The sequence below is a fragment of the Aristolochia californica genome, unplaced genomic scaffold (assembly GCF_029961685.1).
Source record: "Aristolochia californica isolate CCGP_79_NKW_82.1479 unplaced genomic scaffold, dmAriCali1.0.hap1 SCAF_8, whole genome shotgun sequence".
In the NCBI taxonomy this organism is placed as follows: domain Eukaryota; kingdom Viridiplantae; phylum Streptophyta; class Magnoliopsida; order Piperales; family Aristolochiaceae; genus Aristolochia; species Aristolochia californica.
The window spans coordinates 38,777,088-38,790,781 of NW_027182279.1; the positions used below are offsets into that span (position 1 = coordinate 38,777,088).

General features: G+C 36.4%; 1 protein-coding gene across 3 annotated transcripts; it reads right to left on the minus strand.

The window, feature by feature from the left end:
• Positions 1–8,847: 8,847 nt before the first annotated feature.
• On the minus strand, positions 8,848–12,654 carry LOC137939217 (silicon efflux transporter LSI2-like). 3 transcript variants are annotated; one of them, XM_068784444.1, is made up of 4 exons: positions 12,134–12,654; positions 11,244–11,983; positions 10,951–11,140; positions 8,848–9,291 (listed from the first exon to the last, which is right to left on the minus strand). In XM_068784444.1, exons 1-4 carry the CDS (start codon positions 12,426–12,428, stop codon positions 9,029–9,031), a joined length of 1,488 nt encoding a protein of 495 aa, XP_068640545.1. In that variant the 5' UTR covers positions 12,429–12,654; the 3' UTR covers positions 8,848–9,028. The 3 variants fall into 3 exon arrangements, with proteins under 3 accessions (XP_068640545.1, XP_068640544.1, XP_068640543.1); XM_068784443.1 differs by having other exon boundaries at positions 11,244–11,800; positions 11,912–12,654; XM_068784442.1 differs by having other exon boundaries at positions 11,244–12,654.
• Positions 12,655–13,694: the final 1,040 nt, after the last annotated feature.

The window sequence follows — 13,694 nt, forward strand, 5'->3', positions numbered from 1 at the left end:
CACTCTAAATTTGTTCTTGAATGAAGTGGTAATCTAAAACTATATGTTTCATGCGAGAGTGAAATATTGGATTTGAGCACAAATTTATAGCACCGACATTGTCACAATAAAACACTAATTGTTGTGGTTAAAAATACCAAGTTCAGTGAGAAGAGAGTAGATCCAACGGATCTCAACTACAATGGTTGCAATAGAGTTATATTCTGCCTCAGTAGAGGACCGACCTACAATCCATTACTTTTTAGAACTCCAAGAGATAGGATTGCAACTTAGGTAAACAAGATAGACACCTATGGAAGTAAATCATCCTTGTTTCTTGCATAGTTAGCATCAGAGAATGCATGGAGAGACAAAAAAGATTATCGATGTAGGACAATACCATGATCGAGAGTCCCACAAAGATAACACAACAATGATTTGACATCATCCCAATGGTCAATAGTAGAGCAATGTATAAACTGAGACAACATATTTACTAGGTAAGCAATGTCAGGGGTGCGAAAGAGACAAGTATTGGAAACTACCAACAATAGTTCGCTATTCAGATGGATCAAAGAGTGTCATGCCAATCTGAAGTGTGAGTGTAGATGCCACGTCAAGAGGCATAGTTACAGGCTTTGTATTTGTCATGTATGTGTAAGCAAGTAGATCAGAAATATATCGGCGTTGAGACAAAAGTAATCCTTGAGAGAGGAATAACTTCAATTATGAGAAAGTAAGTCACGGAGTCAAGATCCTTGAGTGAAAATCATTGAGTAAGAAGGTGGAAGAACGTTTCCATAACTTGATCATTGTTTCCTATAATAATAATGTCACCCATATAGACCAAAATATATAACACAATAGTACATGTGTGAGAGATAAATAGAGAGGAGTCTACTTGAGAGTTGGTGAAGTTAGAATTGATACGAAACTGGCGCAATTCATGATACCAAACACGTGAAATTTACAAACATGGTAGGGATGATCAAGATCAATGAAGCTCGGTGTTTGTGCCATAAAAACATCCTCAGACATGGTACCTTGGAGAAATGTATTATTGACATCAAGTTGTCGAAGCGACCAACCACGACTTATGAAAAAACTAAGAATAATGAGAATAATGGTGGGTTTGAATGACGAGACTAAATATTTCATGATAATCAACCCCAAGGCATTGGTGAAACCCTTTGACTAAGCGAGCTTTGTACCTATCAATAGATCATTCAGATAGATATTTTTTACGAAAAATCCATTTGCAACCAACTAGATTCTGCGAGGCATCCGAGGGAATTCTGAACAAGAGCATCATACTCATCAATCACAACCTAACGCTATTTGGGATTGGTGAGAGCTTGAGTCACAATTGTTAGTTCACGATCGACAAATGTAGGAAGCTGGGCTATGAGTTTTAATTTTTGGATGAGCTTGTAAATGTTGTTCTTGGATTTGGTGACAATAACACGGGGAGGGGAGGAAGCAGGTAGGGATGATGGGTGGGTTGGCCGATGAGGGAGGTGTTTGAGTGGGGTTTGGTGCTATGTCTTGAATGGAGCTTGCAAAGGGGTCATGGATCGAAGTTGTGGTTGATGTGCCGATAATTGGAAGTAAGGACACAAAGAAACACCAATGGGAGAATGTGTCAAACGAATGACGGTCGAGGTGAGACTGAAGTGTAATTAAGGGAAAAATAAATTCAACGAATTTAACATGATGTGACACATAAAGACGAGAGATAGTAAATTCAAGACATAAATAGACACTTTGAGTGGTAGACTAGTCAAGAAAGACATAAGGGGAAGAACGTGGAGTGAGTTAGTGGGAAAAGTATGGCCTGAGCCACGAATAACAGAGACAACCAAAACTTTTGAGTTTAGAGTAGTTAGGAGTACCAAAAAATTTGGCATATGGTAAAAAAAGATTAAACATAGTAGGTAGAAGTTTGATGAGATAGAGAACAATGTAGAAAACAATTGACCAGTAAGATAGAGGTATTGATGCATGAGAAAGAAGAGACAAACTTGTTTCAACAATATGACGATCATGTCATTCAGAGTATCCATTGTGTTCGGGTGTATGTGGAGGGGACGTGAGATGAGAAATGCCATTAGTAGCCAGAAAAGAGGATATTGTTTTATATTCCCCTCCATGATCAGAATAGAGTGTTTTAATCCACTTATGAAAGAAGTTTTCAACAAGAGATTTAAACTAAACATATGTATCAAACATATGTGATTTTCTATGGAAAAGTAAAATCATATATACTTTGTAAAGTGATCGACAAAAATAACATGATATTTAAAATCATCAATAGAATAAATAAGAGAGGTCCAAACATTCGAGAAAATAATGTCAAGAGGGGAAGATGAGACATGAGAGGAGTGGGAGAATGATAATTTTTACTCTTATTCCATTGACAAGAATTGCAATTGAAAGTAAAATTCAGAGGATGTGATAAGTCTTACTAAAAAGTAGAAACAATGTGCCTTAGAATTAGAGAGGATAGACGACCTACACGATGATGTCATGCAGACAAAGTCGTCTTGACACTAGAAAATGCTACTAATAGTGAAGACTGGGCTGAGGACAATAGCCACTTGTACACACCATTCTTAGATCGACCTTAAAAAAGTGTTGTCCTCGTGCGATGATCCTTCACAAGAAAAGAAGTAGGTAACAATTCAATAGAAGTGTGATTAGATTGACAAAACTAAAAGATAGAAATAAGATTCTTTTGCATGATAGGAACCCAAAAAATATTATTTAAAAAAATATGCGGGAGGGTGTAGAGAGAGATTTTGAACCGGAATGAGTAATAAGGAGACCCGTGTCATCACCAATCACAATGTCATTAGTACCGTCATAAGGAGTGTGAACAAAGAGATTATTCAAGTTGTGGAAACAGGGTGTGATGCACTATCCAAAAGCCAAGTAGAATAAAAAAGAGAGGTGGTGGTTGCAAGATGTGCTCATGGTTGCCATTTGTTAAGTTATGGAGCTTAATCAACACCCTACATTGAGATGGTACGTGGATCGACATTCGCTGTAAGGTTGTCACCCCCCTCCCGATGGTGTGGGTGCTGTTTGGGAATTTTACTCTTGTATCGCGGTTGCCCTAATTTCCTCTTTATATTTGGGGTGCCACTATTAGGGTTTGATCATCCGAGGAGCTTTATAAGTTGTAGTCCGCGAGGTTAGAAAAAAATACTTGTAAGTGTGTGCGATCTCTCTTGTAAACTATTTCATTTTCATATTGGATTATTACAGTGGCAGAAGACAGGACGTAGTCTCACCATGAGGTGAACCTGTATAAATCTTGTTTGTTCTCGTGTTTGCTTTTCCTTTCTTCCACGATTATTATTGTTGCTCTCGTTAGTTTGGAATTATGACATCTAATTCCTATCACCATTGTGCCGAAGGGCGTGGTTGCCATTGAGTTGGGCAAGGAGCTGGCGGTGGTGGCAATAGTGGGTGCATCTAACGAAAGATAGTACATTATGGAATAGTGTGTTCAAGTGCACGACACCACTGGCAACATTCGAGGTAGGTCGAGGCCGGTATTGACCATCAGCCATGAGCACAAATTCAAATGACAAGGAAAAAATAATTTCTTGTTGACAAGTTGGAAGACCACTGAGAGAAATATGTTGTATCTCGTCGAAGTGGAACTTGCAACGACGACGATGAGCCTGCAGTTGTGGCTGTGGTGGCTTTCCTCTGCTCGACAATGGGAGAGATGATGTTGAGCGTCGTCGGTGGCGGATCGGTAGTGAAGGAGTGGTCGCCAGAAAGTTCTCTTGACGTTGGCGACGAGCAATAGAAAGGGAAAGAGAGAGTCAACTTGGCGAGTTAGCTGGCCAATGGTTCCATCGACGACAACGTTGGTTGACCGAAGGTGACGATGTCGAATTTGTTTGACAACGATCGGTAATGACGGAGAGAGACATCATTGACCTTCTCTCTCTAGATGTAGAAGAGGTAACAGATCAGATGAATAGCTAACATCGACCATAAGGCTAGGAGAATAAGGAGAAGCCATGGCAACGATGATAGAGGTGTGGATTGGCTGCAATGATTGATTTAAAAGATTGATTTGCTTCGATACTATATAGAAGAATCAGAAGGAAGAAGAAAATATTTTCACTGGGCTTTACATTCATGAAGACAAATATTTATAGTTTACGAATAGATAAGATTTTAAATTACTTGATTAGATTTATCACTAATATTACGGATTCGTTATCTCTGTCACCTTAGTTATACTAAGAGCATGAATGGAAACCACAAAATAAAAACAAGAAAAGAAAAGGAAAGGGGAGAGAAACACCCATTTTTTTCTCATCTTTCTATGATGTTGTTATGTGACTCTCCCACCAAAGCATCGTCGCTCAATGGAGCCTTCAATGCCTGAATACAGATCATAAATGGGTTAATAGCAGTTGGTCTTTCGAGTAGGAAGAGTAGTGGACGTGAATGAAGCATATTGGCAGCCAGCCTAAGTAGCAATTAGAGGAACGGATTCGCACAATTTTTTTTTTTTTTTTTTTGACTGAATGGGATCTGAACCTACCTAGTGGCGTCGTCGTGATGGGAACTGAGCCAGTGCTGGTTCAGCACCTCATTTTCAATTAGTTGGAAGAGATTGTCATTTTTATTTATAATATGACAGAGCTGGTATCTTGTCTATTTGAGACATGGGATATCCTATTGTCTGTTTCCTAGGATCATCCCGCAGCCCTTCCAACAGGCTCAGAATCATCTAATCTTTTCTCTCTCTCTCTAGATTCAGTTTTATAAAGTTTTTTTTCTTGTGTTAAGGAAATTACTTTTTGCTCTTTAACTACATATAATAAGAGAAGAAATCAAATCTGTTTCCTAGGATCATCCCACAGCCCCTCCGACAGGTTCAGAATCATCTAACCTTTCCTCCATCTCTCTCTCTCTCTCTCTCTCTCTCTCTAGATTCAGTTTTGTAAAGTTTTTTCTACCTTTTGCTCTTTAACAACATATAATTTATAACATAAGAGAAGAACTCAAATCTTTTGGTTTTAAAATATGGGAAATGATCATTGCTGAAATAACAAAAAATGAAGTTAAAACGCTTAATGAAAGCTATGGCCTATGGCAATGCCGTCTCTTGTTTAGATCTGTCTATTCCATTAAAGAGGATTTCTTGTCCTTTCTTTGATGAGGAAAGAGTAGAATCTCGTCATTTTCCATGCATTTATTTCCATCTCTAACCATTCTTTAGGTGTGTTTGTACCTAAAGGAAATAATAGGAAAAAAAGCGTTTCTGTGAATTTCAGGAGATGAAAAACTTTCACTCCAATTCCTCCTAACCCACAAGAATTTACTGGAAATACGAAAAAAAAATTTCATTGCAGAAACGAATAAACTGGAAAGTAATCACGACGAGTGATGGCAGAGATTGTTAGAACAAGGAAATTCGATTTCCTACTTGACCTGGTTCATCGTCTTCTACAATTCTTGTTTTCAGTACAATAAAGATCACTCCAGTTTGAACAGGTTTATTGCTACTGTCGATTCTTTTTAATTTGAAATTAACACCGCTGAAGTGGTTGCAAGACGACCCTCATTGTCTTCCATTAATGCTAACTTCTACCGCTCTGCAGCTGCCTGCCCATTGTCGTTATTTGAAGAAGAAAACCAGCATTAGAACACAAGAGTCAAGAGTGGCTACATTGATGTCGTACTGGGTTTTTGAGAGATGCATGCAACTAAAGACTTGAGCTATGGGAAGCACAGGAGTAATTATAATCCTTAAAGCTGGTTTAATGGAAGATTTTCCCATTTGTTTTTCTGTGATGGCACAAACAGTCGTTGGGTATCCACTCATATCTGGGATTCTCAGCAAGATAAAAATTTAGATCAACACCATGCATGGTGGAAATCCACCATTAAAGTAGAGCTTGTTAAGCTAAAAAAAGTTTTTCTTTCGAATTGCTCAATCTTGGAGATAACAAATCGATAAAAGTACATAGAATTTTAAGTAGAAAAATGTCGATAGAAATCTTTGTATGCAATGGGATCTTAAAGCATCAAAGCCATGCACATATGTTCGAATCAAACTGAAGGAACAACAAAAAAGGAGAAATCAAAGAGAAAAAAAAAAAAAAAAACTAGGGAGATAATAAGAGATTCATTGTTGTTTCTTTTTATTAAAGAATTAACAATGAAAAGTAATCCTTGTGTCTACTATTACTTAGAAAGGTGCCTTTGTTCTTCTTATTTGAATGAAATTAACACCGCTGAAGTGGTTGCAGGGTGACCCTAATGGTCTTCCATTAATGCTACCTAAAGAGGAAACTCACCATGAGAACACAAAAGTCCTAGTGGCCATAGTGAAGTTGTACTAGGGTTTTGGTAGGTGCATGCAACTTAAGAATCGGTCATGTCAGCACCAGAGTAAACTCATCCTTGAGAATTAGTCCAGATTGAACTCATATTTCGAAACATGGTTTTCAGGAGGACAACTATGGTACAAATAAGTGGTATACTAAGGGCAAGATTTTTTTTTTTTTTTTTTATCTTAACTCTTCTTGCAAGTCTTAAAAGGTTAAAACGGAGAAGAAAATGAGTTTTCTATTATTTCAATATGAAAGGATGAAAAAAACGTTGAATTTATATATTTTAATCTGAGTACATAAACCCCTATTTATAATAGAGGAAAGTAGTAGAGTCCAATTACAATTAAACTACTCTTGTTCCAATTACACCCAAACTCTAACACTTAAAGATAAATTCTAGTATAATTAAATAATTCAACATAAATAGAAGACTAATATAATTAAAACACCTTTAAACTGAGATTGACAGGTCACGCCAACAAAAAGTACTCCAAAAAGGCACATACATAATAAAATGATTAAGATGAAGATTTTTCTATAAATTTTGTCATGTAACAACATAAATGGTCCCTAATATCAACTAATAACTCAAATCTTATTTAGAAGTTTTCACGCTAAAGTTTAGCTCACAAATAAATGTTGTACTGAGAAATTATAGATCAAACTACCAAATCTAAAAAATGGGGTGCTATCATATAGACCTATTTTGGTCTATTTTTTTAATGACAATTGAAGAGAATTGCTTCCACATACTTTGATTTTGATTGGATCCACAATATTTGTTTTCTATCTACACTCTATTACAAAATTCTTAACCAATTTTTCCTACTCAAAATCACAATTAACCTCTTTGGTTTGAATTCTAAATAGGGTAGTGAAGTTCTTTTTTTCTTTTGAATTTGATCTAATCCTTTATTCTAATTAATTGCTTTCTATCTTTTTTGTATTATAGAGGATTATTTTTCATCCCTAACTTATGAACTCAATTTGAAACTTATTTTTCATGAGGAAATGTTTTATATTGGATTCATGGAGTAGAGATGGATTTTCAAAAACTTGACTCGAACTCGATCTGAGCCCACACCCCTACTCATGAGTTTCCCTTCAAATTAAGCAAAACCCAAATCATCATGAATCAGATAACGATTAAGAGTCTTAAGGGATATATGTTCCTTAATGATTTCAATTTGGGTATAATGCATCATATCCACAAATTTTACTTCCTAAGGTGGGCTTTCGTTCAATTCCTAGGATTTTGTGTGTTCCCTAGTTATGTTTATCAATTAAGGTTTCTTATTAGTTCTTTATTTCTTGACAAGCTCCAATTAAGGTGGAATGAGAACACTTGTTTTCACATTGTTTATACAGATTGGGCATCTTGGAATTGGGTTTAGGGTTTAAGATTTAGGGTTAGAGGTTCTAAACAAAGACCTATAAAAGCTAGTTCGAGTATATGATACACCTATTAACGTTATATCGATCATGTGTTGTATAAAATAAAAAAACAGTAAAAATATTACTACCCCAAAAATCTCATTCATGATCTTTGATATACAACAAATTGTTAGTGGAATGGGCAAATTGCACGAATCCTTCTTAGAAAACATAATTTAATTATTGGACATGAAATAAATTTTCTCTCCCTTAATCTTAATGTGACTATAAATATGTGTGATATTTGGTAGCACAATTTTAGAGAATGCTACAAGATCATCTCAAATGTTAAAACACTCAATGTTTGACCTATATCGAGTTTTGGAAAACATAATACCTTACAAATTTTTAAAATGCCCACGCCTACTTTAAATTACAGGTATTAACGTGGTGACGAAGGGTATTTTTGTAAATTTAAAAGGATATTTTATTAATTAACATAAAATAGAAGCAATGGAAAATTTTTATTCTATAATTGATTAAAAATTATAATAAAAGGGTATTTTAATCATACAATATGACATTGTATTTACAATGTTGAAGCAAATAAAAAAAGGGTTTTATTTTTTATTTTTACTATAAATTTTTTATTTTCATAATATATGTATTAAAGAGGAGATACATGTATTTTTTTATAATAAATTATTCACTAAAGCATGTAAGAAAGGGTATTTTCAAAATTTTAAATTAATAAATGGAGTACATAAGATTAAATTATCTGCTTAATTAATTTATAGGAAATAATATGTTAAGAATATTATCAACAATCACATTTTTCTAGTTGATATTTGATCTATTTAATTACCTAGGTCTAGTCTCAGTATTTAATTACCCTTCACCTATTTTGGTCTTCCTGCCATTTCTGATTCTAATAAGGTTGAGTTCATGGCCATCCTCAGAAGCATTATTTTCACCCTTTTCTTTCATCTCCCTTCTGGTTTTTCCTTATGTAAGCTTCATTAAACTAAATTTTGATGACAGTTCTAACAGGATTTGGGAGCACCAATGGATTGTTTCATTCCATTTGAGCTTTTCAGTGATCAATAATTGGATATTGAAGCCCTTTACAACCTTCATTCAACTCATAAAATATAGAAATGTGCTTGCTTTGGTATGAAATATGTAGATCGGTTTGCTTAAGAGGGGACAAAAATGGTGGATATCATTTGATCATTTTATTCTTTTATTTTTTATTTTTAAGTGAAAGTGTAAATCCATAATTACACTCCTTTGTTCTGTCTGTCTGATTAACCCCTTATAAGAGGTAAGCCCACAGCGATGACGATGAGTGCTGATGGAAATCCAAACCAGAGATGGCTCCAAAAGGAGAGAGTATAACTGGAGATGGCCCTTCGAGCTTGCTCACAAACAATTAAATTTGCTGCAGAACCTAGCAGAGAAAGGTTTCCTGCAACTGTGCTCACCCATGCCAATATGAGCCATGCCTTCTTTTCTTCAGCTGCAGAAATGGCCGCTGCAGATGCTGCAACTCGCGTACCAAGCAAAAGAACTGCAAACGGAAAACAATATTTTTCAGTTGCATTCACTGGACATGTCCCCCACGTATGTGATAGAGATAAGGATTAAAAATAGACTCAAACTCAAACTCTGAAGAGTTGTAATCTCTACAGTCACTGTTGTAATTCTATAAATACCTGTCTCCTCATCAATGAAAATCAAGGCAACTATTATTCTCAATTCCTAAATTCTATATGGTATCAGAGATTACAACTCTTCAGATTTTGAGTTTTGAGTCTATTGGTATTTTGTATTTCGATCTTTATCCTTATCTCTATCAATATGCACTCGCATATACACAATTATTGGATCTAATTAGAGGTCAAGTAGCTTTCTTTAAATTTGGACTTCCCTTCAAGCAAGGGCAGACATGCATTCCACAGACTAAACCAGAAAATGATCTGAAAGGGGTAACGATCAGCAAGCATTTCAACTCCAAGAGCAAAAACATCTAAATATTGGGAGAGGAATACTTATAACCAGGCATATAACACACACACACACACACACACACACACACATATATATAAAGCGATACATTGACTTCTTTAGAAGTGTTACTCTATTTATAAGAATACCATTGACTTCTTTGCATTTATAATAATAGCATTATCTCAAATTTATTATTCAAATTAAAAAATAAGAAAAATCTAAAAAAAACATCAATATGAATATATAGGACAATAAAAAATGTAAAATAAAAAATAATTTTTACGTCATTCGATTCAAATTCGATAATAAAAATTAAACTGGGTGCACCTTGCTTATATAGACTGAGGTCAATACTCCTTTTCTCAATATGTATATATATGACTTAGGACTGCTTTTCAATCATCCTACCAACCAATAAAAGAGATTTCCTTTGCAGCAGAAAGAAGGACAAGAAAACTAGAATGGAGAGAAGTACACAAAATCAGGAGAAATCCAACATGAGATGGCACCTCACTGCCAAGATGCACCAGGAAAACTGAAACTAACCAGCTTTTCTTTACAATGATACTTCCAGTAAATTTTTACTAATTGTGAACTGGGTCTTTGGCTCGATGGCCGTGTTGACTGTTCTACTGTAAGGTCTTGAGTTCAAGTCTCACAAGGGGTAATGGGGTAGTCTGAGTAAATGACCCAATAGAAACTGCCATAGTCACTCATGCTTCTCACTAGGATAACACAGCTTTGACCATAAAACTTTTTTGAGAAGGAAAGGTCTAAAACAGGTCAACTCGGTAACGAAATGTATCATTATCCTACAAATCAAGCCTTGAATTCCCTCCAGCAGTTCTTATCTAAAAGAGCACCAAAATAGAAGCATGTTGAGAATGGGATAAACTGGGCAAGTTCTACAGGAGATGATCTCTTTCTTACTTTAGTATACTAGGACCAGGCAAACAAAGTACTTCAAGATCCAGACCTAAGCATTCTGCAGCTGATTTTAGCTTTTGAAATAAAAGTGGTTTTTTATATCTTGAAATTTGCTTTTGGTCCATACAATAAGACATCACAAGCAAAACAACAACAAAGAATAATGTCGAAAACTGAAATATTCACATATTTGAAACAATCTCAAAAGAAACTCAAATGGTAAATGAAAGAAAAACAGGGAATATAAAGCAAAATAGAGTTCAAATGCATTTGAGTTAATACATTCACTTACCAGTAGGAACATTGGAGGCAATGTTTGAGAGAATAATTATCACAAAGGCAAGCACTATGACTCCAGTAGCACTATCAATTCGTGCATGTGGCTCCATTAAATCCCATACAGCACCCGGTATTCCCGTCTTGTTGAAACCATCAACAGTTATAAACATCCCGCAGAAAAATAGTAAGAGTGAATATGAAACCTGGAGGAGCCAAATATATATCATCTGAACTGATCCAAATAGCTCAAACTAGGAGAACAGTTTTTGTTTTCCTTTATTAAAATTAAATGATTAGAATGCAAACCTTTTCCAGACATGGCCCTGCATCCTTGAAATCAAGAACCACAAGAGCAAGAGCTGCAGTAACTGCTGTCCACGACATATTAAGCCCCATTAGCAATGCAACTAGCATACCAAGAGTCACAAGGTAAACAGATGTCTTCCATGACAACCTCTTCCATCTATTAATAAGAGCTTCCGTCTCTTCTAAGGAATTAACAGGGCTCGAGTCACTTGAACCATTTTCTGTAGGATGGGTTAAACCATCTATCCCTAGGCTCCTTCTAGTTCCTTCATCTTCCCCACCATTCTCTCTTGACGCATTTGAAATCCTCATGGACTCAATCCTATCACTTCCTACTCTCTGAGTGTCATTTTCATGCAAAATTATTCGATTCCTTAGAGTCTCAGAGTTCCATGATTCCCCAGAAATTGATGGGCCATGTGCCACGCCATCGATTATGTCACTCAACTCCAGGGAATTGAATGAGTTCACACGGGACATAGTTGCAGGTGAAAACCTATGGGAGACCATATCATCCTCAGCTACCACCTCAGACACAGCTTGTTCTTCGTCCTTATCTACAGACAATAACCTCCAATACAAGCATAAAAGAAAAATTATATTCACCAATACCCCCAATAGCATAGCAGGAATTAGACCTGCCAGGAACTTGCCAAAAGAAATCTTACCTTGAACAGCTATAATCAAGTTTTGTGGATTGCCTATGGGGGTAACGGCAGACCCAATATTCGCACTTGAAGCTAATGCCAATAAGAAAGGTCTTACCGGTAAATTATTCTGTCTAGCAACTTTTAAAACAAATTCAGTGAGGACAACGCAGGCGGTATCGTTAGTAAACAGGGCACTTGAAATGGCTGAAATCAAACAGATTCGACAGAGCAAGTCCTTACCACCTTTGCTCTTGTATGTAAGCAATCTACCCAAGTACTTAAACATATCAGCTCGTTCAAGGTAAATGCTAACAACCATCGTGCCAAAAAGGAGGCCAAGGATAGGGAGGTCAACTGCAGAATATGCTTCCTCCGGACTTATGACTCGAAACAGGACCATGAGCATCGCTCCAAAGAGCGCTCCAGCAGTTCGGCCAACCGGAAGGAAGGGAACGGCAGGGAAAACAGCGAGGACCCAGAAAGTTGCAAATGCAATTGAGCCAAGAACTATGTCAACCGTACTAGCTAAAGCCATGTTTAACTATATCAAGAAACCAAGAGGAAGTGACAGAGAAAATCAAGACGAAACTTGGGTCCTGGAATTGAAAGTATACAGTGCAGAGAACTGAAGATTATCCACTTCAGATACAGCAGAAAGCACCCAAATAAACAATTTTATTTCGAGCTCCGGACCCCTAACCGAGTTTTGTATAAACATAGAAATCCAACCAGAAATCTATCATTTAAACATATGGAATAGCACAGAAACTCACCTTGATTGGCATCTACCTTATCGGATATATATAGTCGTTGGGAATTAAATGAGATGGGTTAACGCTGTTCAGTACTAGAAACCACGACCACGAACAAAATTTTTTACTCTTTCCCTTGTGCTTTTCACCACTTTCCCGCTCTGCTTTCTGGGTAACTCAGAGTGTTGATTTTTACACTTATCTTCCTCGGGTTTCTCTTGGGGGGGCCAAGTTTTTGTCTGTGGATCAGTCACCTCAGTCTTTGGTGCTTCCCTCACCAGGGAATCTCCCCAGCAAACACGTTCCTCCTTATTTCATAGATTGAACAGTAAAGTGCAATAAATGAGATGGTGGAAAAGCAACGAGAGGACACCCTCGTTAGCTTATTTTCCAAGAAAAAAACAGGGGAGATGTCGACCCATTTGAAATACTTCCCACCGGGGAGCTCCGTACCCAGGTCTGCTCATATTCTGTCATACAATCTTCCAACCTTACACAAGAACGTTGACAAAATGTTCCTCAGAGTTTGAAATTTGAAACCTACAACCAGATTCGCTTTTGAAAGCCCGGTGTTTCTGTCGGTAGCAACCAGCGAAGACCACAGAGATGCCAACCTCTCATCCACCGGCTATGTAAAATTTCTAATTCGAGTTATGTTTAAGTGGACTGAGAGCTGTTCATTTCAAAGTTTTGTTTACTAGATATTAATCTCTGGTTTGATAGAGAAAAAGATGATAAGGATTCTCTTACCCTTATCTTCTTTATCTCTGTCATGGTTAGGTGCATTAAAGGAGGATTACAGGCTTCATCTATGCAGGTAACATTAGTATTATTTGATCTCAATTACAGATATTTTCAAGTGTGGCCAAAAACTTCAAGCAAATGGGCATAACATGAATGTTTTGCATATGATACGCATATTAATTGAAACATATTATTTTTTTATACGAAATGGATGTAATAGATATGAGAGGATATTGGCAGACACACACACATATATATATAAAAGGTAATTTGCTATAACTATTATTTAATGTTACTTATATTGC

Bases quoted from the DNA above. Each gene is read 5' to 3' on its own strand.
- LOC137939217 (XM_068784442.1), bottom strand. From the start codon at position 12,428: ATGGCTTTAGCTAGTACGGTTGACATAGTTCTTGGCTCAATTGCATTT. The intron at 11,141-11,243 runs GTTTGCATTCTA...TGGCTCCTCCAG, and splicing joins CAGGGCCATGTCTGGAAAAG to GTTTCATATTCACTCTTACT. The intron at 9,292-10,950 runs GTAAGTGAATGT...TTCCGTTTGCAG, and splicing joins TGCCTCCAATGTTCCTACTG to TTCTTTTGCTTGGTACGCGA.